Genomic DNA, 25,613 nt, shown 5'->3' with positions numbered 1-25,613 from the left:
CCACAGCGGATCATCCGTTTCCATTTCTTCCTGTCTTCTGCATCTTCCTCTGTCACTCCAGTCACCAGCATGTCCTCCCTCACCACATCTGTAAACCTCCTCTTTGGCCTTCCTCTTTTCGTCTTCCCTGACAGCTCCATATTCAGCATCCTTCTCCCAATATACCCAGCATCTCTCCTTCACACATGTCCAGACCATCTCAATCTTGCCTCTCTTGCTTTGTCTCCAAACTGTCCAACCTGAGCTGTCCCTCTAATATACTCGTTCCTAATCCTGCCCTTCTTCGTCACTCCCAGTGAAAATCTTAGCATCTTCAACTCTGCCACCTCCAACTCCACCTCCTGTCTTTTCGTCAGTGCCACTGTCTCCAAACCATATAACATAGCTGGTCTCACAACCATCTTGTAAACCTTCCCTTTAACTCTTGCTGGTACCCTTCGGTCACAAATCACTCCTGACACTCTTCTCCACCCACTCCACCCTGCCTGCACTCTCTTCTTCACCTCTCTTCTGCACTCCCTGTTACTTTGGACAGTTGACCCCAAGTATTTAAAACTCATACGCCTTCATCAACTCTACTCCTTGCATCCTCATCATTCCACTAGGGCTGTCACAATTATGACATAATTGCCTAATCGTGATTATTTGACCTGACCGCGATCATTTTGCATAATCGTTAGAATCATTTCCATTCGTTTGTATTAAAACAGCTGGATGAAACTAACAGACATGTCATATTTCCATCACAATTTCCACGTCGTTTTCCACCGTTTGTTGTTTGACTGGCGCTCTTTTAATTATGTCATCTTATTGCGCCCCTGACACATGAGTGGCACATGAGCTATTTCCTTCTTCATCTTTTCCTTTTGTGACGAACTTGATAAATGTGTTGTGCAGGCGCTATTGCATTTGAATATTTGGTGGTCTGCTGGTACCAAAGAAAAATTACATTTCAAGCGGCAATTACAGAATGCCAAGATGTTGAACGGCTTTTGCTCCAAAATTACCAGTGGGATATCAAATGTGGCATTTTCTAACATGAAAAAAATATGAACCACTTTAATATTCCGCCACAATTTACAACAGGAGCTTGAACTTCTTACAATTAAAAGTGCAGTCTCACTGAAGCCGAGTAAAATTAAAAGCAGCATGTGGTCGAAAGTCCAACGTGCTGCAAACTCAAAAATGCTCCACGAATTCAAAAACCACATTCGTGCCATCTGATGTGCAGGTTGACTCTATTATTTCCAGAGTGTGGGTAAACTACTGCTCACGTGAGTAATCCTAATCACAAATAGGCAGCTCTTTCAGCAGTGGTGAACTCAGAATTCAGACTAGAGAAATGAGCTCCAGCCTGCTTTCAGTACTGATGCTGCAGAATGAATAACACTGGTGTTGACCAACCTTTTGCCACCTGTAACACCAAGAATACATCGCATCATTTCTCAATTTGCACTGCATTTTCTAGAACTTTGACTGGTTTACTGACTGACTAAGCACCAGTCAGAGCATCAGTTGAATGCTGAATGGCTTACAGGCTGGTTGGCTGACGTACTTTTCATTATTTATTTATTTGGGATCACATATTAACAGCATTTTTACATAATCATCTTTAGTTAGATATTTGTACAAAGTGATCCATCTTTTCTGCTTTTTACAGAATAATTATAGAACACAAAAACAGGACATGGGCTGTTTTTCCATGCGAGGAAAAAAAGAAAAAAGTATGAAAACCATACTTGCATAAACCAATTTAAACAAAAGAAGGACATTTTGGGGAAATATACAATTTCCACTTCTCCCAAATTTCCTCAAATTTAGTTTCCTCAAGCCTCATGGGGAAGGTGATTCTTTCCATCACAAAAATTTCATAAATTATATCATACCAGTCCTCTATAGATTGGCATCTGGCTTAAGCCATTTCTTTGTCATTGCTTTTCTAGCAGCTACACTCAATATTACAAGTAACTTGTATTACTGTTCATGGGTGTTGCATGTAATAGACCAAAGACGAGTTCATCCCAGTTAAAAGTAAGTTTTGTCCCAAATATAGTCACTAATTCTATATAAATCTTACGCCAAAAGGTATTTATTTTGGGCAGGCCCAAAACAAATGGTAGTGATTGGCTTCCTGGGAGCTACCATTTCTCCAGCAGCTGGAAGAGCCTGAGTGGTGAGATGTCTGAGCCGGTGTGATAAAATATCTACTGAGACTCTTCCAGCCAAACACTCTCCATGAGGTTGAGCTTGTTATCCTCCATTGAGAGTCGCAATACTCTGTCCAAACTTCCTCTGGAATGGATCTGTTAGTTTCCCTTACCCATTTTTGTTTTATGTAGGTGGTATTTGCTATCTTAATCTCCTGAAGTCCCCTGTATAGCCTAGAGATTATTTTAAGCCCTGAATCCATCGTATAGGCACAAAAACTTTCAATAAATTATTTTCAGATGCCTTTTGATTCGATTCTCTAACATAAAACAGTTTATGTGATGGCGTACCTGAAGAAATCCACAAAAGTCACTATCATTTAACCCGTGTAGTCTTTTCAACGTCTCAAAGTTGCTCAGCGTCCCCTGATTAAAAAAGCTACGGTATGAGGAGAGGCCCTGGTTAGCCCATCCTTTACAACTCACATCTAATTTGTTGAGGTGCAGTCAGGTCATGAGAGCGCCATCTCAGAATTCTTCTCTCTTCAAACCAGCCATGCTCAATGATAGTATTTAGCCATGTTTTCACAGACAAGTCAATCCCCTTATCACCTATTGGCTGACTTAGTTTTTAGTAGAGCATTTGAATTCCTGCCACACTGACAAATAAGTGACTGCCTCATAAGCCCTTAACCAACCAGCCAGTTGAAAGCCTGGTTAGTTACTTACCTGCTGTTTGACCGTCTTGGTGTCCCAGAGCAGAAGACGTCCTGATACTGGTACACTGTCAACTGGACTGCCAGAACCACCAGAGCCCGGATTGTGGGCTGCCGCAGAACACACAAACCAGGAACCATTAGGACTACAGGCTAGAGAGAGAATGCTGGGAGAAGACGAGAGGGGGAGAGAAAAGGTTAGCCAAATAGTTTGCAGCTTGACAGTTAAGCATACTGATACACACAGACAAATATTTACCGCGGATGAGACTCGTCGATATTCATCTCGTACAGATTTTTCTTTGCATCTGTATCATATAGCCTCACGGTGCCAACGCCGCTGCCTAGCAACAACTGGTGACACACACACACACACACACACACACACACACACACACACACACACACACAAAATACATCAAGACCACATATTAAGGCTACACACATGTACAAACCCCAATTCCAATGAAGTTGGGACGTTGTGTGAAGCGTAAATAAAAACAGAATACAATGATTTGCAAATCCTTTTCAACCTATAATCAATTGAATACACTACAAAGACAAGATATTTAATGTTAAAACTGATAAACTTTATTGTTTTTTTGCAAATATTCACTCATCTTGAATTTGATGCCTGCAACACATTCCAAAAAAGCTGGGACAGGGGCATGTTTACCACTGTGTTACATCACCTTTCCTTTTAACAACACTCAATAAGCGTTTGGGAACTGAGGACACTAATTGTTGAAGCTTTGTAGGTGGTATTCTTTCCCATTCTTGCTTGATGTACGACTTCAGTTGCTCAACAGTCTGGGGTCTCCGTTGTCGTATTTTGCGCTTCATAATGCGCCATACATTTTCAATGGGAGACAGGTCTGGACTGCAGGCAGGCCAGTCTAGTACCCGCACTCTTTTACTACTAAGCCACGCTGTTGTAACACGTGCAGGATGTGGCTTGGCATTGTCTTGCTGAAATAAGCAGGGACGTCCCTGAAAAAGACGTCGCTTGGATGGCAGCATATGTTGCTCCAAAACCTGTATGTACCTTTCAGCATTAATGGTGCCTTCACAGATGTGCAAGTTACCCATGATGCCATGGGCACTAACACACCCCCATACCATCACAGATGCTGGCTTTTGAACTTTGCGCTAATAACAATCTGGATGGTCCTTTTCCTCTTTAGCCTGGAGGACACGACGTGAAATGTGGACTCGTCAGACCACAGCACACTTTTCCACTTTGCGTCAGTCCATCTCAGATGAGCTCAGGCACAGAGAAGCCAGCGGCATTTCTGGGTGTTGTTGATATATGGCTTTCGCTTTGCATGGTAGAGTTTTAACTTGCACTTGTAGATGCAGCAACGAACTGTGTTAACTGATGATGGTTTTCCCAAGTGTTCCTGAGCCCACGTGGTAATATCCTTTACAGAATGATGTCGGTTTTTAATACAGTGCCGCCTGAGGGATCGAAGGTCACGGGCATTCAATGTTGGTTTTCGGCCTTGCCGCTTACGTGCAGATATTTCTCTGGATTCTCTGAATCTTTTGATGATATTATGGACTGTAGATGATGAAATCCCTAAATTCCTTGCAGTTGTACGTTGAGAAACGTTGTTCTTAAACTGTTGGACTATTTGCTCACGCAGTTGCTCATAAAGTGGTGAACCTCGCCCCATCCTTGCTTGTGAACGACGGACCATTTCGGGAATGCTCCTTTTATACCCAATCATGACACTCACCTGTTTCCAATTAACCTGTTCACCTGTGGAATGTTCCAAACAGGTGTTCCAAACAGTCTTTTGTTGCCCCTGTCCCAGCTTTTTTGGAACATGTTGCAGGCATCAAATTCAAAATGAGTGAATATTTGCAAAAAACAATAAAGTTTATCAGTTTGAACATTAAATATCTTGTCTTTGTAGTGTATTCAATTGAATATAGGTCGAAAAGGATTTGCAAATCATTGTATTCTGTTTTTATTCATGTTTTACACAACGTCCCAACGTCATTGGAATTTGTATGTGATATTTGGTACAAGTAGGATTTGTTTTTATTTAAAATTTCAAAGGTATTTTCGTAGTGTGACACCAGACCAGCAATGATGGAAAAAAAAACAAACAACAAAGATGAATTTGGGTGGTGAAAAGGCCAAACACAGTAGTGTCTCAATGCTGAGGTTCATAATCCAAATGAACCCTAGTTGCTTTCAGTTCGGCTAGTTGTCAAAGGAAGCACAATTTGCATCTAAGTGATGAAACGTCTCTCTCAATAAATGTTGTGTCCAGATGAACTGATTCAACTTGGATTTTCTGACCTGGATTATTGAGCATGCACAAAGACAATTCGCATTGCTACTTAGTAGGAAGCAGCTAAGGGTAACGTGTCCCCACAAATGCAACTAGTAACTCCTACATATGGTGGAATACAGCTGCGAGTGGATCTGGAAAACCTGCAGCTGGCAGGTGAAAAGCAGTGCTGAACTGGCACCATGAGTATTGGTTGATGCATGAAGACTACACTCTCCCCAACCACCATAGGTGTGTACTGATATATATAGTGGGTAATTGGACATGCAAAACTGGGATGATAAAGGAAATAAATCGGACAAAAAAAAAATCCTCAGACTCAGTTTGCTTTGTGAAAAAAGCATCATTCTCTCCTTACCAGTCTGTCTGGCTTGGTTGCCCACTCCAGAGACAGTAACGGAGACTTAGACATGATGGTGGCGTTGGTCTGCATGATGGGGTTGAACGACCACACCTGAGGGGGGAAAAAGGGAAAGAGAACAAGAGAGTAGTTTGAGAAGAAGGTGGAGCAAAAGTGAAGAGGAAGGAAGAAGTGTTCAAGAGGCAGAGTAGAGAAAGAGAATAAAAGGAGAAGGCAAAAACTGAAAATGAAATTTAAATTGGTGCAAAAAAAATCTGTCTTAAAAAACCATGTAATGTCTCATTTCTAAAACAATAATAATAATTAATAATAATCATACAACATATGATAATGTAATTATAAATACGAAGCATGCTGAGATGAATGCCTTGCTCAAAGGCAATTCTTCCATATGAGAAAAAGAAAGCAGCAAGTTGAACATCAAGGGCTGTTAACTGAGTCATTTATCGGATAAAGGTTAATTTAAGATAAACTAAATTCAGATTGATTCTGAAGGCTAATATCAAATTAACTGATTATACAGGGTAACTTCAAATGACCTCTGAAATACTGGTTAGATTCTAAATCATAATTTAATAAGGTTTCTTCAGGTTTCAACAAGCTAAATCTGCAGAAGGTATTTCAGCGCAGAGACTCGACTTCTCCTAAAATAATGAACAGACAGGGGTCCACGGTGGTGTAGAGGTCTAAGCATCGGCTTTGTGTCAATGCAGTTGCCCACTGGGGACCGGGGTTTGCGCCCCGGTCTCGTGAGATCCGACTATGGCCGGACTCGATGAAGCAGCAATCATTGGCAACGCTGTCTTCGGGAGGGGGGCGGAGTCAGCTTGTGTTCGTCACGTGAATGCGTCTCTGTGTGTGTCGGAAAAAAACAGTGGTTCGGCCTGGAGTCGCCTTGTCACGAAAGTGGGGAGGCGTCTCCTTCGAGACTGCCGGCTGGAGAGATGCAGTTGGCGAACGCATGCAGTACGAGGGTGGGTGTTTGAATTAAAATAGGGATCGATTGGCCACTAAATTGGGAGAAATCAGAAATAAATTTTAAAAAAAATGAATGGACAGATCAAGAATGACATTATTAAGGCCAAACTCAAATATAAGGGCAGATTGGAGCAGGAGCTTAGCAACATGAACACGAAACAACACTAACTGGTTATAAATCAACTCAAGATAATTCCACTATGACAGACCCCACCATCTTTGCCAACACTGAACACCTTCTATGCACGGTTTGACATCCACAGCCACTCTGTTGCCAGTGAGGAGCTGCTTAGTGCTCTCCCCTCTCATGAGCCCACACACCCACCCTTCACAATGGAGGATGTCCGACAGCAGCTGAGCGGGTGCAAACCTGGCAAAGCACCAGGGCCAGACAGCATCCCGGCTAGAGTGCTCAAGCTCTGCACCATGGAGCTCTCCCCCATCATCTACTCCATCTTCTGTGAATCCTATAGGACAGCATCAATTCCCACCTTCTGGAAAACATCCACCATTATACCAATACCCAAGAAACCCTGCCCCTGTGAGCCCAACCACTACCAACCACTCGCAATCACCCCAATAACCATGAAATGTCTGGAAGAACTGATCCTGCGCACCATCCTACCAGCTGTCAGTCCACAACTGGACCCATATCAGTTTTCCTACAAGGCCAAACAGGGACAGAGGATGCTATGGCAGGTCTCCTCCACCCCCTTCTGCAACATCTAGAATCACCTGGCAGCTTCACTCCAATTCTCTTCATCAACTTCAGCTCTGCCTTCAATACAAGTCAATGCCACCAGATGATCAAGAAATTCCACCACCTCAACATCCTTCCACCCCTCATCCACTGCGTCTGCAATTTCCTTAGCATCAGACCACAGGCTGTAAGAATAGGCACAGTAACATCATCAACCATCATCACCCACACAGGAGCCCGTCAGGGCTGTGGTCCTTAGTCCCTTTTTCTACACTCGCTACACAAACGACTGCATCAGCCCTTCACCCATCACTACTTACTACAAATATTCAGATGATACTGTCATACCGGGACTACTTAATGACAATAACTCCATCACAGCCTATCAACACTTCATTTCTTATATTACACAATGGTGCAGGGACAACTACCTCCAACTGAATGTGGACATGACAAAATAACTGGTCATCACTTTTTTCTCCAAGATGGTCACTGAGTAGACGTACGATGTTCAGCTCGCATCAAAATTAGTAAAATTCTAGGGCGAAGGTGGTAAATCGCGGAGAGAAGCGCAGGTTTTGGGTTGACAGAACAGAAATGCGGTAATGTTGAACAATTATCTGGCAGATTAGCATAAACTGTACTTTGACTGTAACATCATAACGGCTATTGCCACAGATGCCATGATGGCGGGGAGTGAGCAACGTGACTCAGCAGCTTTTGGCTTTACCCGGTCTCGGATAAAACCAACAATTTATGAAACGGTCAATGGCGAAATGATAGTTGAAGATGAGTTTCTCAACTTCCTAGATGTCAAAATTAGAACAATGAGTCAGGACCAGCTAGTACTTTCGGCTTCAAACACCTTCGACCCGGATTGGATCGAGTCTTCCAAAAAGGTTCTATTTGAACTCTGCCCTGACACCAAACAAAGGTTTGTGGTGCACAAAGGCCCACAGAAAGACGCTAATAACATTAAAAGTTGCCTTAAAGTTTTAAACGAGTGTGGAGAGAAAGTTCCCCGCTTTGTCTCCCACTATCTGGATGACCTGCCGTCGGTGTCATTTACCAACCTGGACGCCTCCAACCTGCTCTCCAAGACTGAGTGTCTCCACAGTGAGGTTTGTGCGCTTTGGCACGCAATGAAACTTCAGGCTGATATTGGAGAAGACCTGCGTGCGGTTACTGCAACCATTGATAGCAGAGTTGCCGTGCTAGAGTGTCACCTGGGGCCGAGCCGTGGCGGAGGGCATGGCCTGGTGTTGCCGAGGGACGTTGGAGACGCCGTGCGCTCGTGCATCGGCTGTGGATAATGGCGAGACGATGGCTAAGGCTGCGGGCGACTCTGGTTCCTCTGGTGCTGTAGATTCCAGTGTTGGCCCAGGTCCTACTCCTTGCACGGAGTTGACCCCAGGCAGTGGAGTCGGTGTTGGCGTGGGGAGTGCAGTGAGCCTGCCTGAAGGGCCTACAGTGGTGGCAGAAGACTCGCCGAAATGGAGTCAGGTTGCAGAGCGGGGCTTTCGCCAACGTATGAGGAGGAATACCGAGGGCCAGCCCGGCTTGTCAAAATGGCGTCCTGACAAACCTAAATGGAGGATCATGCCTAAGCCTATTGTTGGCACTGGGGCGTATGGCAATATTAAGGTGGTGCGTACGAAGCTGGTAAGTGTTTTTGCTACCAAATTCGCACCAGACCTTGATGCAGTGACGCTGTCTATGTCTGTGAATGTTCTCATTCATCCAGGTCATGGTTATCCAAAGGAATTGAATCGAGTGCAACTGGACTTTGTATATATCCGTGAAGACATTTCGCCTCTCATCCAAGAGGCTTCATCAGTTCGTGCCTTTCTCACTAGACCAAGCTAGTCTGACTGGCTGGTGATGAAACTCAGATATTTATCCTCTTTGGAGTCGTTATCAGAGCTAATGATGTCCATGGCTCTTTGTGTTCCGATGTTTAGCAACGCCCGTCGTTATCAGAGGTATTGATATGCGTGGCTCTTTGTGATCCGATGTTAAGCAGCAACCGTTGTTGAGGGTGTTAGTTTCGACATTGTTAGTGCTCCACTCAGTGGTCATGAGTCGTTGGAGCCGTTAGTGACCGACTGTTGTTCTTGGAGGCTAAGCTTCTTGAGTCTCCTGGGTAGAGATGAAAGGACGGCATTGTAAGTGGGAGATAGGTAGTGTCGCAGACCTCCTCCTCTATTGAGGGATGGGTTTTCCAGTTTCGCATAGATGGCTTCCTTCACCCCTCTTTTAAACCATCTATCTTCCCTGCCCAAAATGTGTACGTTGCTGTCCTCGAAGGAGTGCGTCTTCTCCTTTAGGTGTAGATAGACTGCTGAGTCTTGTCCTGAGGAGTTTGGCCTTCTGTGTTGGACCATCCGTTTGTGTAGTGGTTGTTTGGTGTATGCTGTACAGTGCAATGAGGATTGCACTGACCTATACATAGGAGAAACCAGATTGCTCTTCTGGGTGTGTGGTACACGGTCTTCGAGATGAACCAGTCTTTGTCGGCGTGTGTTGCTGGGTTTGAAGTATACCAGGATGCGGTGTTTGTTAAAAATTCTCCTGAGTTTCTCGGAGACCCCAGAAACATACGGGATGACTATGTTATTCCTTCTGTTCCTTTTTTCCTCATTGCTTACCTGGTTGGTCTTTTTGGAACGTGTTGCAGTTTTCACAAAGGTCCAACTGGGGTAGCCGCAGGTTTTTAAAGCTCCCTTCAGGTGTTTGTGTTCTTCCCGTTGGGCCGAGCAGCACTCAGGCCCAACGGGAAGAACACAAACACCTGAAGGGAGCTAAGGGACTAAGGCATGACCATATCACTCCTGTGCTTGCCTCCCTACACTGGCTCCATTATATTCCAATTGATTTTAAAATTTAATTGCTCACTTTTAAGGCCTTAATCAGTCTTGCTCCTACATACATTTGTGATTTATTGACCTGGTATACACCCTCTCGGCCATTAAGATCTGCAGATGGAGTCCTGCTGGTTATTCCAAGGTCTCGGTTTGTTACAAAGGGTGATTGGGCTTTTGCTGTTAGAGACCCCACACTATGGACCTCTCTTCCTGTTGAACTAAGACAAACCAAGTTTCTACCTTCTTTTAAATATCGTCTTAAAACTTTTCTTTGTGTGAAAGCTTTTACAAATGTTTGATATTTGTTTTTATTTATACAGTTTTTATTTTTACTCTTACTTATTTGGTCTTATTCTTATTTTCTGTAATGTCTGGGTTTATTTCTTTGAAAAGCACTTTGTAACATTGTTTTAGAAAAGTGCTATATAAATATTAAGTTATTATTATTCTGCCATATCAGCACTAAACCAACTGCCTCGCTGACCTTGCATACAGCCAGATTTAATGTTATGTGTTCAGATGTTATGTGTTTATGTATATCTGTATGTATATCTGTATGTTGCGGTGCGGCTACCTGTATGTTTCTGTGCATGTGCTACCTGTGAAAACAAATTTCCAGCAGGACAATAAAGACCGCATCTACATCTATATCTAAATGCAAGACTTTTTAAGACCATTTTTAAGACCCAAATCGCAACCCTATTTGCATTCAATCTTTAAAACTCTTTCTGATGTCCTTGAAATTGACCTGCAACCATGCCCCTTAACAGTCATCTTTGGTATCCCCAAAGATGACTGTCATTTTCACAGCCCTGTTAGCCCGGCACAGATTTCTTCTTAACTGGAAGTCTGCACTGCCTCCCTTCTCTTGGCTTAAAGATGTGATGTTCTTTCTTAAACTGGATAAAATTAAGTACTCTTTGAGGTGTTCAAATGACAAATTACCACAAAATGGCAACCCTTTTAAGGTCGATATCAAGTGTACTAAACTGGAAAACCGAATGAATTGAGAGGTAAGAGAAACCACTTCATCCATTCATACCTTGATGACTCCGTCAACATCCAAACTGGCGACTCTTCTCCCTGAACAGTCAACCCTGGAGAAGGAATAAGAAATAGGTTATAGTACATAGATAAAATGTAAGTATGCACACACTTCCATGTGGCATGATTTCCGACAGCTTTGGCTCCAGCAAGCTACAAGTATGGAGAACGCTATCATTTTTCATCATGGTGTAACCGAGCATATTTCTGCCCGCTGCAGGATTCGAACCAGGGTTGTACTGCACCACAAGGCAACATCGCTAACCGCTCGACCAAAGGGGCCGATCCCCTGGCCGATTGGCCAGTGAGTCTTAGTAGTTTACAATGCCATCGTTTAGTTGTGGTATAGAACACATCTGGTTCATCATATGTTGTATGGTGTTGTGTGCCATGTTGTTCTGTGCTGCTGGTGATGATACTGTGCAGTGCACAGTGTGGGGTATGGATGTGCACATTAAAACCAGTGAGAAGTGGATCAAGCAGTTGTGAGTTTTAGATGCCTTGAAGTTTGGCCTCTCTTAAGGCATCCCCTCACAGTTAAAGTAGATATATTATCCCTGCATTTGACTGTGAAATGCTGCTGTCCTGGCTCTCCTCAATGTGTGCTTGTTCAATGGTGAACTTTTGTCACTGCCATGGGACTACCCTACCAACCCACTTTTGCCACTAGGCAAAAGTGGGTCTACTACTACTACTTTCAGCTGCTCCCGTTAGGGGTCGCCACAGCGGATCATCCATTTCCATTTCTTCATGTCCTCTGCGTCTTCCTCTGTCACACCAGCCACCTGCATGTCTTCCCTCACCACATCCATAAACCTCCTCTAAAATAACACCCAAACAAGGAACAAATAAAAAGTCAACACAACCATTTAGAAAAGGTAACATTATATTGAAAAACAAAAGGACTTAGAGGATGTGTGTAGAAATGTTTAAGTGCATGTGAGATTGTCTGTTCAGTCTGCAGCTTGAAATGCTGTCGTTGCTGGTCCTGTTTTTAGGCAGCAGAGTAGCAAGACTTTAATCGTGTGATGTATATTACTCTATCCTCCCCTGAATTTTCTCAAACCACCTTGTAATTTAAGGGTACAACCTGCTTCAAAATGGGATAGGGTCCTTGCCATTTAGGGACTAGCTTGACAGCAAAAAATGTCTCTGTCTCGGATAGAGGACTGACACGTCACCTTACCCAGGCTTTTTCCTCTGACACCGCATCTCGTCAATGTTTGTTTAATAATATTTTTGACACTGTCAAGTCACATTGATGTTTTTGGCAAGAAATGAGTGGAGGTCATCCAGCTGGATGATTTTAGCATATACTGCGGAATCGGGAGTAGCATTCCATGGTTGCTGCATTACATCCAGAAGTCCCATGAGTGGATTTCAGTTCAGCAGGTGTAACATCAGTGGATTCCTGAATAGCAGCGTTCAAGGCGAACCTAAATACAGGGAGATGTTGATCCCAGTGCTTATGGTTTGCACCAATGCAGGGGGCTATCATGGTCATTAAGGTATAATAATAATAATAATGAAAGCTACTTCTTTATTTGACATTGTATTCTTATAACGAATTGTATTCTTACAAGGAACTTGTCCTCTGCATTTAACCCGTCCTATTGTATAGGAGCAGTGAGTAACTGCAGCGCCAGGGGACCAACTCCAGTTCTTCTTTCCTTTGCCTTGCTCAGGGGCACAGACAGGAGTATTAACCCTAAATATATGTCTTTTTGATGGTGGGAGGAAACCGGAACACCCGGAGGAAACCCACACAGACACAGGGAGAACATGCAAACTCCACACAGAAAGGACCTGGGATGGCCTGGGGTTCAAATCTAGGACTGTCTTTTTGTGAGACAACAGTGCCAACCACTGGGCCACCATGCCGCCAAATAATAATAATACATTTTATCTAATGGCGCCTTTCATGACACTCAAGGTCACCTTTACATCATATACAATAAACAGCAATGCAATATAAAAAAAAAGTTAGCAGAAGTTGTATGGTGTGCCGTGTTGTTCTGTGCTGCTGGTGATGATACTGTGCAGTGCACAGTGTGGGGTATGGATGTGCACATTAAAACCAGTAACAAGTGGATCAAGCAGTTATGAATTTAACAAATTGTTTCATTTCTTTAGGTGCCTTCAAGTTTGGTCTCTTTTAAGGCATCCCCTCGCAGTTAAAGTAGATATATTATCCCTGCATTGGATTGTGAAATGCTGCTGTCCTGGCTCTCCTCAATGTGTGCTTGTTCAATGGTTAATTTTTGTCACTGCCATGCGACTACCCTACCGACCCACTTTTGCTTAGTGGCATTGTGATTGAAATGAAAGGGCAGCGGGAGACGCTTGCAATTTAATCTGAGCGGTCAAACAGACAAATCTACAAAAATGCATTGTGGACGACATCTGGGTTAAAATTAAATCTCAGGTCATACTACATTTCACTGACTACATTAACTCTGTGGAAAACCACATGAAGTTCACTGGGGAGGATGTGAAAAATGACAGGTTAGCCTTCACAGACTATGAAATTACAGTTGGCGATGGGGGACATTTGATTGTTGATGTTTACCGTAAACCAACACATACTGATCAGTAATTAAGGTTTGCCTCGCATCATCCACTGGAGCACAATCTAGGAGTCATCAGGATGCTGTACCACCTAGCTGACAACGTCCCCACCAACACAGCAGCCGGAAAAGGGGAGAAATCCCACATTAAACAGGTCCTGGTTAACTATGGTTATCCTAACTGGGTGTTTGTCAAAGCCAGGAAGACGCCCAAACAGTGCACCAGCCGACTGAAGAGAGGAGAAGGACAACAGCTGCCTAAGTGTAAACCAGTGGTGATTCCATATGCGGCGGGAGTGTCAGAACAGTTGAGACACAAATTCTCCAAACATCACATCTCAGTTGCTTTCAAATCCCAAAACAAGTTGCGCCAGAAATAGGTCCACCCCAAGGATTGGGTCCCCTGGCACAAACAGCAATATAGTGAATGCTGTTAAGAGCCAGGAGGATTGCTGTTGCTTTTATATTGGGGAAACTAAACATATGCTGGCCAAGAGTATGGCACAATACAGAAGAGTGTCAACACCCATCTACAAGCCAGTGGCCAACCTTTCAAGGATGACACCTATCCTTGATAGGGAGGAATGCTGGTGTGAACCAAGGTCAAGTCAAAGAGGCCATGTATGTGAAGCGGTAACAACCATCTCTGAACCGGGGGGGGGGGGGGGGGCTAAGAGTACATCTGTCGCAATCTTACAATGCTGGGATTGCAAACATTCCCAAATTCTCTGTGACGAACTGATTCAACCTTCTTTGATCCTCTGTGAATGGTACGCATGGCCATTTTAACTCTAGTTAATGGTCATGGTTATTTGCATATGAAAGTGATCGTTGGTTTCGGGCGTTATGCAACTGCATTGTATATAACGGTGGCGATACTTGCAGTCAGCTTAGACTGAAGAGGTCACTTAGTCAGTGTTTCCCAACCCAGTCCTCAAGGACCTCTTATCCTGCAGATTTTCACTGTAACCCTGCACAGGTAGCCCTGCTTGTACTTACTCAACCAATCATCTCATAGCACATGCAAGGTGTGCAAAATCTGAAATAATTCATTGCTGATTGGTTGAATAACTACAAACAGGTACCTATTCAGGGTTGCAAAGAAAATCTGTAGGATAGGGGGTCCTTGAGGACTGGGTTGGGAAACACATACTTAGATGACCGATTAAACGTTTCTATCAATAAACGCTGTGGGTTGTTAGGGTTAATACTCCTGTCTGTTCCCCTGACCAAAGCAATAGGAAAAAGAAATGGAGTTGGTCCCCGGGCACTGCAGCTGCCCACTGCTCCTATATAATAGGATGGGTTAAATGAAGAGACCAAATTTATTTGTAATCTGTACAATGACAAAATAAAGTAGTCTTTTTCTTCTTCTTCTGGCACTGGAAGACTTGTTGTACATGTTGAATATGTTCCTCTGTGCTACGGGAGAAGATCAGCATGTTGTCAAGGTAAAGGAATACTAATTGGTTGAGGAAATCAAAAAGGACATCATTGACCAGGGCTTGGAAATGGCTGGGGCTTTGGTCAGATGGCACAGCATGACTCAAAATAGCCTAGTGGTGTCTTAAAGGCTATCTTCCATTCATCTCCTTCTGTGATTCTGACCAGGTGATAGGCATTCCTGAGAGTCAGTTTAGAGAACATTGTGGCTCCATGAAGGGAAAGCCAAGCTAATCAGGGACAGATGATACATATTTTTGATGGTGATGTTGCTGAGCCCGCAGTAATCGAAACAAGAGCGAGAGAACTTAGCTTTCTTAGCCACGAAGAAGAACCCTGCTCCCATGGGAGAAGAAGAGGGGTGGATTAGGTCAGCTGCCAGGGAGTTGTGAATTTATTTTTCCGTAGCCTCCCTCTTGGGACTGGAAACATTATATAGGCAACTGGAGGGCAAAGGGGCTCCGGGGAGGAAGTCGATGGTGCAGTGGTATGGGCGATGACGAGGAGGAGGAGAGTGAGCATGCTGTTTTCTGAAAGCTTCACCCAAGTCATGATAGACAGAGGGAACTGACAGGTCGGGAGGTTCCAGGGTGGGTGGGGACACAGCAGCCTTTGTAGGGGTTAGGGCAGATTGCAGGCATGAAGAGTAACAAAAGGAATTCAAGCTGACAACCTTGTCAGTGGACCGGTCTATGTGGGAGTTGAGTGTCTCAAGCCAGGGGTGCCCGAAAATTGCTGGGACTTGAGGAGAAGTGATAAGGTGAAACCAGATGTTCTCATGATGGTTACCAGAAAGGGTAAGCTGCAGGGGTTTTGTGTGACGAGTGACCTGGGTGAGCAGCTTGCTGTTGAGAGCATTAGCATTAAGGGGGGTAGCTAAATGTTCACTGACAATGCCAGCATGCTCAGCTAGATTAATGTCCAGGAAACTCTCATCAGCTCTTGAGTCTACTAAGACGAGCAGTGGCAGGGACTGTTGGTGCCAGCATGTCCTCCAACTCCATCCTGGGTCAGGGGACAGAAGGAAAAGTAGTACAGTTCACAGGAACAGCAACTGTAACTGGTGAGCCTACTCTTTTGGCCGGCGGGACAGGTGGTGAGGAAATGGCCAGCTTGACTGTAGTAGATGCACTGTCGGGCCTCCATCCTCCAGCGACATTCAGTAGGTGAGAGGCGGCCTCGACCCAACTGCATGGGTTCTTCTACCTGAGAAGTGGGGCATTGAAGCTGGGAAAAATAAGAGAGCCAGTGGAGGGGTCTGGGCCTGTCCTCGCGAAAGGTGGCGAGAGGGAGTGAGATGTTGACTGTGGCAGCTGATGGCTAACCCTTTCCCTACGTCACTCACAAAGGTGATTATCCAGTCTGATGGCAAGGGAAAACAAAGAATCAAGGTCAGCAGAATTGTCCCAAGCAGCTAATACATCCTTCACCAGTTAACTAAGGCCATTTAAAAATATCCCCTGAAGTGCCTCATCATTCCACCCAGAGTAAGCAGCAAAGGTTCTGAATTCAACGGAATATTTGACTGTACTATAGGGGCCCTGTCAGAGAGCGAGAAGGCATTTGGTAGCATCCCTTCCCCGAACAGGGAGGTCAAAAACTTTTTCTTTTTTTCATTTTGGCAACAAAATTGTCAAAAGAGGAATTTATGGCAGACTGACTTTCCTGTCACTGGCGGCCTGTCCAGGGTGTCTCCCTGCCTGCTGCCCAATGACTGCTGGGATAGGCTCCAGCATCCCCGCAACCCTGATAGCAGGATAAGCGGTTTGGATAATGGATAGATGACTCTCCCGTACTGCTGATGCCCAGTCTAAAGCAATGCCTTTAAGTATCCCCCAACATGTGCTAGTTTAGACTTATCTGAGTTGTAGATGAGTGGGTGCTGCTCACCCGAGATACTTGAACTCCTTCACTTGAGGCAACAACTCATCCCTAACCCAGAGGGAGCAAGCCACCATTTTCCGGTAGAGAACCATGGTCTCAGACTTTGAGGTGCTGACTCTCATCACGGCCATTTCACACTTAGCTGCAAACTGCCCCAGTGCGTGCTGGAGGTTGCATTCTGATGAAGCCAACAAAACCACATCATCTGCAAAGAGCAGAGATGCAATTCTGAGGTTCCCAAAACGGACACACTCCTCACCTTGGCTGCACCTTGAGATCCTGTCCATGAATATCACAAACAGAATCGGAGACAAGGGACAACTTTGGCGGAGTCCAACATCCACCGAAAACGTGTTTGACTTTGTGCCGAGAATGCGGACACAGCTCTCACTTTGGTTATAAGGACTAGAGGGCGTGTTAAAATATGGTCCATTAATAATAATAATAATAATAATAATAACTATGGATTACATCTATAAAGCACTTCACAGTGAAGTGGAGAGGGAGGAATCATTGAGCCCATTACATGTGGGGATGATTAGGTGGCCAAATGGAGAGAGCCAGGTTGGGAATTTTGCCAGGACGCTGGGGGGGGACCCCTTACTCTTTGCGACAAGTGCCATGGGATCTTTATTGACCGCAGTGAGTCAGGACCTTGGTTTAACGTCACATCTGAAGGACGACATCTCCTACAGCACAGTGTTCCTGTCACTACACTTGGGCATTGGGATTTTTTTGTTGTTTTCTTTTTTCTATTAGGACCAGAGAGAAAACTGCCCCCTACTGGCCCACAAACAACACTTCAATTAAACCACTTAAAATATAATATAGAGTAGATGTGGTGGTGTTTTATAGTATAGTATGGTTTAGTACCATCTATTACAGTGTGTTTTTTAATATGTTATAGTATTGTGTAATATGGCCCACTATGCATAGCATAGTAATGCACAGTATAGTAAGGAGTAGCATGATTGTTCTGTGGTATGCTATACAGTATGACATAGTTAACTTAAACTCAAACCTGCAATGCATAATGGAGGAATGGTGTTCTCCATATTCCTCCTGGCTAAGTTTGATAAAAGGCTGCTCTGTGGAGAGACCTCCTCCTCTTTCTCCTCCAGAGCTCCTGGTGCAAGCTGAGACGTCTGTAGCCTCACTGGGGCCATTTGTAGGAACCTCCACATCATTGGATTCATACTTCTTCTCTGTTGTCTAAACACAAGAGAAAAATAAACAGTCAGAAGAAGGACATCTACAGTATTATAGTATGATTTATTAAAACCTATTTAAACTTTTATTTGATCATTTAGTTATGTGGGAGCTACCTTATAGACCCTTTCATAGTTTGTACACAATGACGTGAACAGTATATGAGTGTATTTTGCTGATATGGAGCGATGGCAGCACAAAATACATTTATATTTTCTGAATATGAGTATACTCTCTTATTTCTAGGGGCCACCAATATTACTTGAACAAGATAACATTAAGCACTGGAATAAGATTGGCCAATCCTTACTGAGTGCCAATACTGGCAGGATCTAACACAGGGATCAGTGGTTCGAATCCCTGTGTTACCTCCGGCTTGGTCGGGCATCCCTACAGACACAATTGGCCATGTCTGCAGGTGGGAAGCCAGATGTGGGTATGTGTCATGGTCGCTGCATTAATTCCTCCTCTGGTCGGTCGGGGCACCTGTTCAGGGGGAGGGGGGACTGGGGGGAATAGCGTGATCCTCCCATGTGCTACATCCCCCCTGGTGAAATTCCTCTCTGTCAGGTGAAAAGAAGAGGCTGGCAACTCCACATGTATCGGAGGAGACATGTGGTGGTCTGCAGCCCTCCCCGGATGAGCAGAGGGGATGGAGCAGTGACCGGGACAGCTCAGAAGAGTGGGGTGATTGGCCAAGTAGAACTGGGGAGAAAAATGGGGGGGAAATTTCAAAATATATATATATATACACTCACTGGCCACTTTATTAGGTACACCTTGCTAGTACCGGGTTGGACCCCCTTTTGCCTTCAGAACTGCCTTAATCCTTCGTGGCATAGATTCAACAAGGTACTGGAAACATTCCTCAGAGAGTTTGGTCCATATTGACATGATAGCATCACGCAGTTGCTGCAGATTTGTCGGCTGCACATCCATGATGCGAATCTCCCGGTCCACCACATCCCAAAGGTGCTCTATTGGATTGAGATCTGGTGACTGTGGAGGCCATTTGAGTACAGTGAACTCATTGTCATGTTCAAGAAACCAGTCTGAGATGATTCGAGCTTTATGACATGGCGCGTTATCCTGCTGGAAGTAGCCATCAGAAGATGGGAACACTGTGGTCATAAAGGGATGGACATGGTCAGCAACAATACTCAGGTAGGCTGTGGCGTTGAAACGATGCTCAATTGGTACTAAGGGGCCCAAAGTGTGCCAAGAAAATATCCCCCACACCATTACACCACCACCACCAGCCTGAACCGTTGATACAAGGCAGGATGGATCCATGCTTTCATGTTGTTGACGGCAAATTCTGACCCTACCATCCGAATGTCGCAGCAGAAATCGAGACTCATCAGACCAGGCAACGTTTTTCCAATCTTCTATTGTCCAATTTTGGTGAGCCTGTGCGAATTGTAGCCTCAGTTTCCTGTTCTTACCTGACAGGAGTGGCACCCGGTGTGGTCTTCTGCTGCTGTAGCCCATCTGCCTCAAGGTTCGACGTGTTGTGCGTTCAGAGATGCTCTTCTGCATACCTCGGTTGTAATGAGTGGTTATTTGAGTTACTGTTGCCTTTCTATCAGCTCGAACCAGTCTGGCCATTCTCCTCTGACCTCTGGCATTAACAAGGCATTTTTGCCCACAGAACTGCCGCTCACTGGATATTTTCTCTTTTTCGGACCATTCTCTGTAAACCCTAGAGATGGTTGTGCGTGAAAATCCCAGTAGATCAGCAGTTTCTGAAATACTCAGACCAGCCTGTCTGGCACCAACAACCATGCCACGTTCAAAGTCACTTAAATCACCTTTCTTCCCCATTCTGATGCTCGGTTTGAACTGCAGCAGATCGTCTTGACCATGTCTACATGCCTAAATGCATTGAGTTGCTGCCATGTGATTGGCTGATTAGAAATTTGCGTTAACGAGCAGTTGGACAGGTGTGCCTAATAAAGTGGCCGGTGAGTGTATATATATATATATATATATATATATATATATATATATATATATATATATATATATATATATACACTGCTGAAAAAAATAAAGGGAACACCTAAAAACACAATATAGACCTCGATGAATGAAATATTTCAGCTGAAAATCTTTATGTATTAGACAGAGGAATGTGTTTAGAGCAAAATAACCTAAGAATGATCAATGGAAATCAAAATCATTAGCCCATTAAGGTCTGGATTCAGAATCATACTCAAAATCAAAGTGGAAAATGAGAACATAGGCTGATCCAACTTCTGTGGAAATTCTTCAAGATGATTCAAAATGAGGCTCAGTAGTGTGTGTGGCCTCCACGTGCCTGTATGCACTCCCTACAACGTCTGGGCATGCTCCTGATGAGACGACGGATGGTCTCCTGAGGGATCTCCTCCCAGACCTGGATCAGGGCATCGGTCAACTCCTGGACAGTCTGTGGTGCGACATCGCATTGGCGGATGGTACGAGACATGATGTCCCAGAGGTGCTCGATTGGATTCAGGTCTGGGGAACGTGCAGGCCAGTCCATAGCATCAATGCCCTCGACATACAGGAACTGCTGACACACTCTGGCCACATGAGGACGAGCATTGTCATGCATGAGCAGGAACCCAGGGCCCACTGCACCAGCATATGGTCTGACAATGGGTCTGAGGATCTCATCCCGGTACCTAATGGCAGTCATGGTACCTCTGGCTAGCACGTAGAGGTCTGTGCGGCCCTCCAAGGATATGCCTACCCAGACCATCACTGACCCACCGCCAAACCGGTCATGCTGGAGGATGTTGCAGGCAGCAGAACATTCTCCACAGCGTCTCCAGACTCTCTCACGTCTGTCACATGTGTTCAGTGTGAACCTGCTCTCATCTGTGAAGAGCACAGGGCGCCAATGGCGAATCTGCCAACCAAGATGTTCTCTGGCAAAGGTCAATCGGGCTGCACGGTGTTGGGCTGTGAGCACAGGCCCCAATTGTGGACATCGGGCCCTCATACCATCCTCATGCATTCTGTTTCTCACTGTTTGAGCAGAAACCTGCACATTAGTGGCCTGTTGGAGGTCGTTTTGTAGGGCTCCGGCAGTGCTCCTCCTGTTCCTCCTTGCACAAAGGACCAGATAGCGGTCCTGCTGCGGGGTTGTTGTCCTCCTGCGGCCCCCTCCACGTCTCCTGGTGTACTGGCCTGTCTCCTGGTACCTCCTCCATGCTCTGGACACTGTGCTGGGAGACACATCAAATCTTCTTGCCACAGCACGCATTGATGTGCCATCCTGGATGAGCTGCACTACCTGAGCAACTTCTGTAGGTTGCAGATACCGCCTCATGCCACCTCTAGTGGTGAGGGCACTAGCACAATGAAAAACTAACCAAAGATCGGCCAGAAAAGATGAGGACAGGCAAATGGTCTGTGGCCACCACCTGCAAATCCATTCCTTTTATAGGGGTTGTCTTGCAAATTGTCTAATTTCCACCTGGTGGAAATTAGACAATTTACCAACAGGTGAAATTGATTCACAAATCAGTGTTGCTTCCTAACTGGACAGGTTGATATCTCAAAAGTGTGATTGACTTGGAGCTACATTGCATTGCTTATGTGTTCCCTTTATTTTTTTGAGCAGTGTATATATTGGCAGGATCTGTGACTGCATGACGTCGATTACTCCAAACCTCCGTGTTCTGTTGCATCTTTTTTTATGTTTATTGTGGTGATACACAAATGATGGTAGATTCACCAGGGGCTGCTGCTCCTTTAAGGCAGACATTCAGAGTGCTGACGTATGCACTGCTTAAGAGTTTCCGGGGTGGAGCCATGTTTGCAGCAGCCTAGCAGTTAGCTGGTTGCCACGAGAGATTGTGCTGTATCGGTGTTGTTTTGTGTGGCGAGTAAACGGGATTGACTCAACTCGATCTCTCCGTCTCCTCATTCCTGCACTCCCACATTGGTGACCCCGCACATTGACAACGAACATGTTGACCCAAAGCGATGATGACACCGCTCCGGCTCCAAGTGATGCTAACGGAATGGCTCATGTTAGCACTAGCATCTCAGCAGCAATGGTGAAGTTGCCCAACTTTTGGCAGCACATTGAAGCCCAGTTCGAGCTGGGAGGAATAACGCGGGACGTTACGAGGTATTTCCATGTGGTGGCGGCGTCAGATGCCCAGATGATGGCCCGAGCTATGGGGCTGCTGGAAGACCCCCCTGGCTGTGGGAAAATATGGCGCACTCAAGGCCTTCCTTTTGCAGCTCTTCGAGCTGTCGGAGATGGAGAAGGCAGATTGCCTGTTGTCACTCAACGGACTCGGCGATAGCAAACCTTCTGAGCTGCTGGAGAAGATGTTGGCCGTTTTGGGCTCGGTTGACCCCTCATTCATTTTCACCCATATTTTTCTACGGCAGCTCCCAGCGCCTGTGCACACAGCGTTAGCCAGCTCCCCCCTCTCCTCCACCAAAGACTACCGCGCTCTGGGTGTGGAAGCGGACAAGATTTTCATTGCCAACCGGCAGCAGTTCGTTCATGCGATGCTCCCCACCCAGACCTCACCCCCGCCGCTGGAGGACGCAGCGGGCACCGCGGCTGCGGTGGCTGCCCGCCACCAGTGTGACAGTGGGCTGTGTTATTACCACAACAGGTTTGGTGCCAGGGCAGAGCAGTGTCGCCCACCATGCAGCTTCAGCGTCCAGGGAAACGCCAGGGCCGGCGCTCAATAGAAGCTATGAGCGCTGGCGAGAACAGCAGGGTGTTATTTATCAAGGACGCCTTATCTGGCCGGCGGCTGCAGGTCGATTCGGGCGCTCAGCGTAGCATCCTGCCTGCATCGGCCACGGACACCACGGCCGGCAGTCAAGGCCCCCCGATGGATGCCGCGAACAGCACGCCCATACATACCTACGGCACCAGGTAGATGGAGGTGTGTTTCGGCGGGTGGCGTTTCAGCTGGGACTTCGTTATGGCTGCGGTGTCGGTTCCCCTCCTGGGCACGGACTTCCTGTGCACCTTCAGGCTGCTGGTGGATGTTACGAACTGTCGCTTGATCAATGTCGTCTCTTTCACTACATACCCGTGCACACTGGGAGGTGCGGAGACGCTCAGCCTGTCAAACATGCTTGCCGCCAGAGATATGTATCAACGACTGCTTGCAGAGTTCCCTGACCTCACCACACCTACGTTCTCATCAGCGGTGGCCAAGCACGGCGTGAAGCACCATATTGCCACCGACGGCCCCCCGGTCTACGCACGTGCTCGGCGCCTCAACTCTGCTAAGCTCGCGATCGCCAGGAAGGAGTTTGCCACCATGGAACGCCTCGGCATTGTGCGCCGCTCAGACAGCTCATGGGCCTCCCCCTGCACATGGTTTCTAAGGCTGACAGTGGTTGGTGCCCCTGCGGTGATTTTCGTTGCCTGAACAACGCCACAACCCCTGATCCTTCCGCACATACAGCACTTCTCCGCCCACCTGGCGGGGGCCACCATCTTTTCCAAAGTAGATTTGGTGCGGGGCTACCACCAGATACCGGTCCACCCTCGGGACGTGTCCAAGACAGCGGTCATCATGCCATTTGGACTCTTCGAGTTCCTGTGGATGCCCTTCGGTCTCAAGGGGGCAGCGCAGACGTTCCAGCGGCTGATGGACTCTGTGCTACGGGATATGCCGTTCTTGTTTGTTTACTTGGATGACATTCTCGTGGCCAGCACATCCGCGGAGGAGCACCTGACGCATCTCCGGCAGTTGTACGAGCAGCTCAGTGCGCATGGACTCATAGTCAACCCAGCCAAGTGCCAGTTTGGCCGGTCGTCCATCGACTTCCTCGGCCACCGCATCTCCCCACAAGGAGCCATCCCGCTTCCTGCCAGAGTGGACGCTGTCGCCAGTTTTCCACGCCCCCGCACTGTGAAGTCCCTGCAGGAGTTTTTGGGCATGGTGAACTTTTATAACAGGTTCATTCCCCACGCAGCTCACCGCATGCAGCCCTTGTACGAGGCCCTGCGGGGCAAGGAAGCCAAGGGCGAGGTAGACTGGTCCCCGGGGATGGACAAAGCTTTCGCCGACGCCAATGCCGCGCTGGCCAATGCCACTTTGCTGGCACACCCATCCCCCACTGCCCCGATTGCCCTCACGACCGACTCCTCTGACTATACGGTCAGGGCGGTGTGCCAGCAGTGGGTGAGCGGCGCCTGGCAACCCCTTGCCTTCTTTAGCAAACAGCTTAAGGACAACAAGAGGAAGTACAGCACCTTCGACCGGGAGCTCCTGGGTCTCTTCCTCGCCTCCCGACACTTCAGGTTCCTGTTGGAAGGCCACGGTTTCACTGCCTTCGTCAACCACAAGCCGCTGACTTTCGCCATGGCCAAGACCTCCGAGCTGTGGTCTGGACGCCAACAGCGTCAGCTCTCTGCCATCTCGGAGTTTACCATGGACATCCGCCACGTGGCTGGCAGGGACAACTTGGTCACTGACTGCCTCTCCCGGGCGGTGGCAGGGTCCGTTCACTTGGGACTCGATTACGCTGCCATGGCTGCAGACCAAGCCGCTGACGCAGACAACCAGGCTTATTGGACGGCCGCTACGGGGCTGCGGTTGGAGGATGTAGTGTTTGACAGTGCCAACACCACACTCCTCTGTGATGTTTCCACGGGCCAGCCCCGCCCCATGGTGCCCGGCGCCGTGTTTTTGACATTACCAATGGCCTTTCCCACCCGGGTGTGAAGGCGTCCACTAAGCTGGTGGGGGCCAAGTTCGTCTGGCCCGGCCTCAGGAAGGACGTCAACGCCTGGGCTGACTGTTGCGTGGTGTGCCAGCGTTCCAAAATGCACCATCATACCAAAGCCCCTTGGCGCCATTCCTGGTGCCCGAGAGGCGTTTTGACTATGTGAATGTGGACCTGGTGGGCCCCCTGCCCCCCTCCCACAGGTTCACTCACCTTCTCACCATGGTGGACAGGACCACCAGGTGGCCGGAAGCTGTTCCCCTGTCATCGACCACGTCTACTGAGGTGGCCCGGGCGTTCATTGGGTCCTGGGTGGCCCGTTTTGGCATGCCGGCCGACCTCACCTCTGACAGGGGCCCGCAGTTCACGTCGGAGCTCTGGACTGCAGTCACGGAGGGGCTGGGGGTGAAGCTCCACCGCACCACAGTGTACAAACCGCAGGGCAACGGACTTTGTGAGCGGTTTCATCGGTCTATGAAGGCCGCTCTTCGTGCCAGCCTCACAGACAGCAACTGGGTCGATCGCCTCCCGTGGGTAATGCGCGGCCTTCGCTCTGCCCCAAGGAAGACCTCCAGTCCTCGTCTGCCGAGCTGGTTTACAGCCAGCCGCTGCGTGTCCCGGGTGAGTTTCTCCCGGACGCTGTGGCCCCGTGGTCAGCAGCTTCTCATCGGGCTGTGGCCCGGGACAGTGCC

General features: G+C 46.8%; 1 protein-coding gene across 1 annotated transcript in view; it reads right to left on the bottom strand.

Annotated features, from left to right (window-relative positions):
* wdr91 (WD repeat domain 91) overlaps nt 1-25,613 on the bottom strand; it is a 142,080-nt gene that overhangs the window by 24,302 nt on the left and 92,165 nt on the right. Inside the window, exons 9-13 of the mRNA XM_056281348.1 lie at nt 18,029-18,219; nt 11,112-11,166; nt 5,525-5,620; nt 3,123-3,217; nt 2,877-3,030 (exon numbers count right to left, since the gene is read on the bottom strand). Coding sequence (XP_056137323.1) covers nt 2,877-3,030; nt 3,123-3,217; nt 5,525-5,620; nt 11,112-11,166; nt 18,029-18,219 — 591 coding nt within the window. The remainder of the gene's footprint in view (nt 1-2,876; nt 3,031-3,122; nt 3,218-5,524; nt 5,621-11,111; nt 11,167-18,028; nt 18,220-25,613) is intronic.

This window comes from Lampris incognitus, chromosome 6 (assembly GCF_029633865.1).
Source record: "Lampris incognitus isolate fLamInc1 chromosome 6, fLamInc1.hap2, whole genome shotgun sequence".
Lineage (NCBI taxonomy): Eukaryota > Metazoa > Chordata > Actinopteri > Lampriformes > Lampridae > Lampris > Lampris incognitus.
Note: the sequence above shows the minus strand (reverse complement) of the source record. Positions and strands in the feature narration are given on the sequence as shown.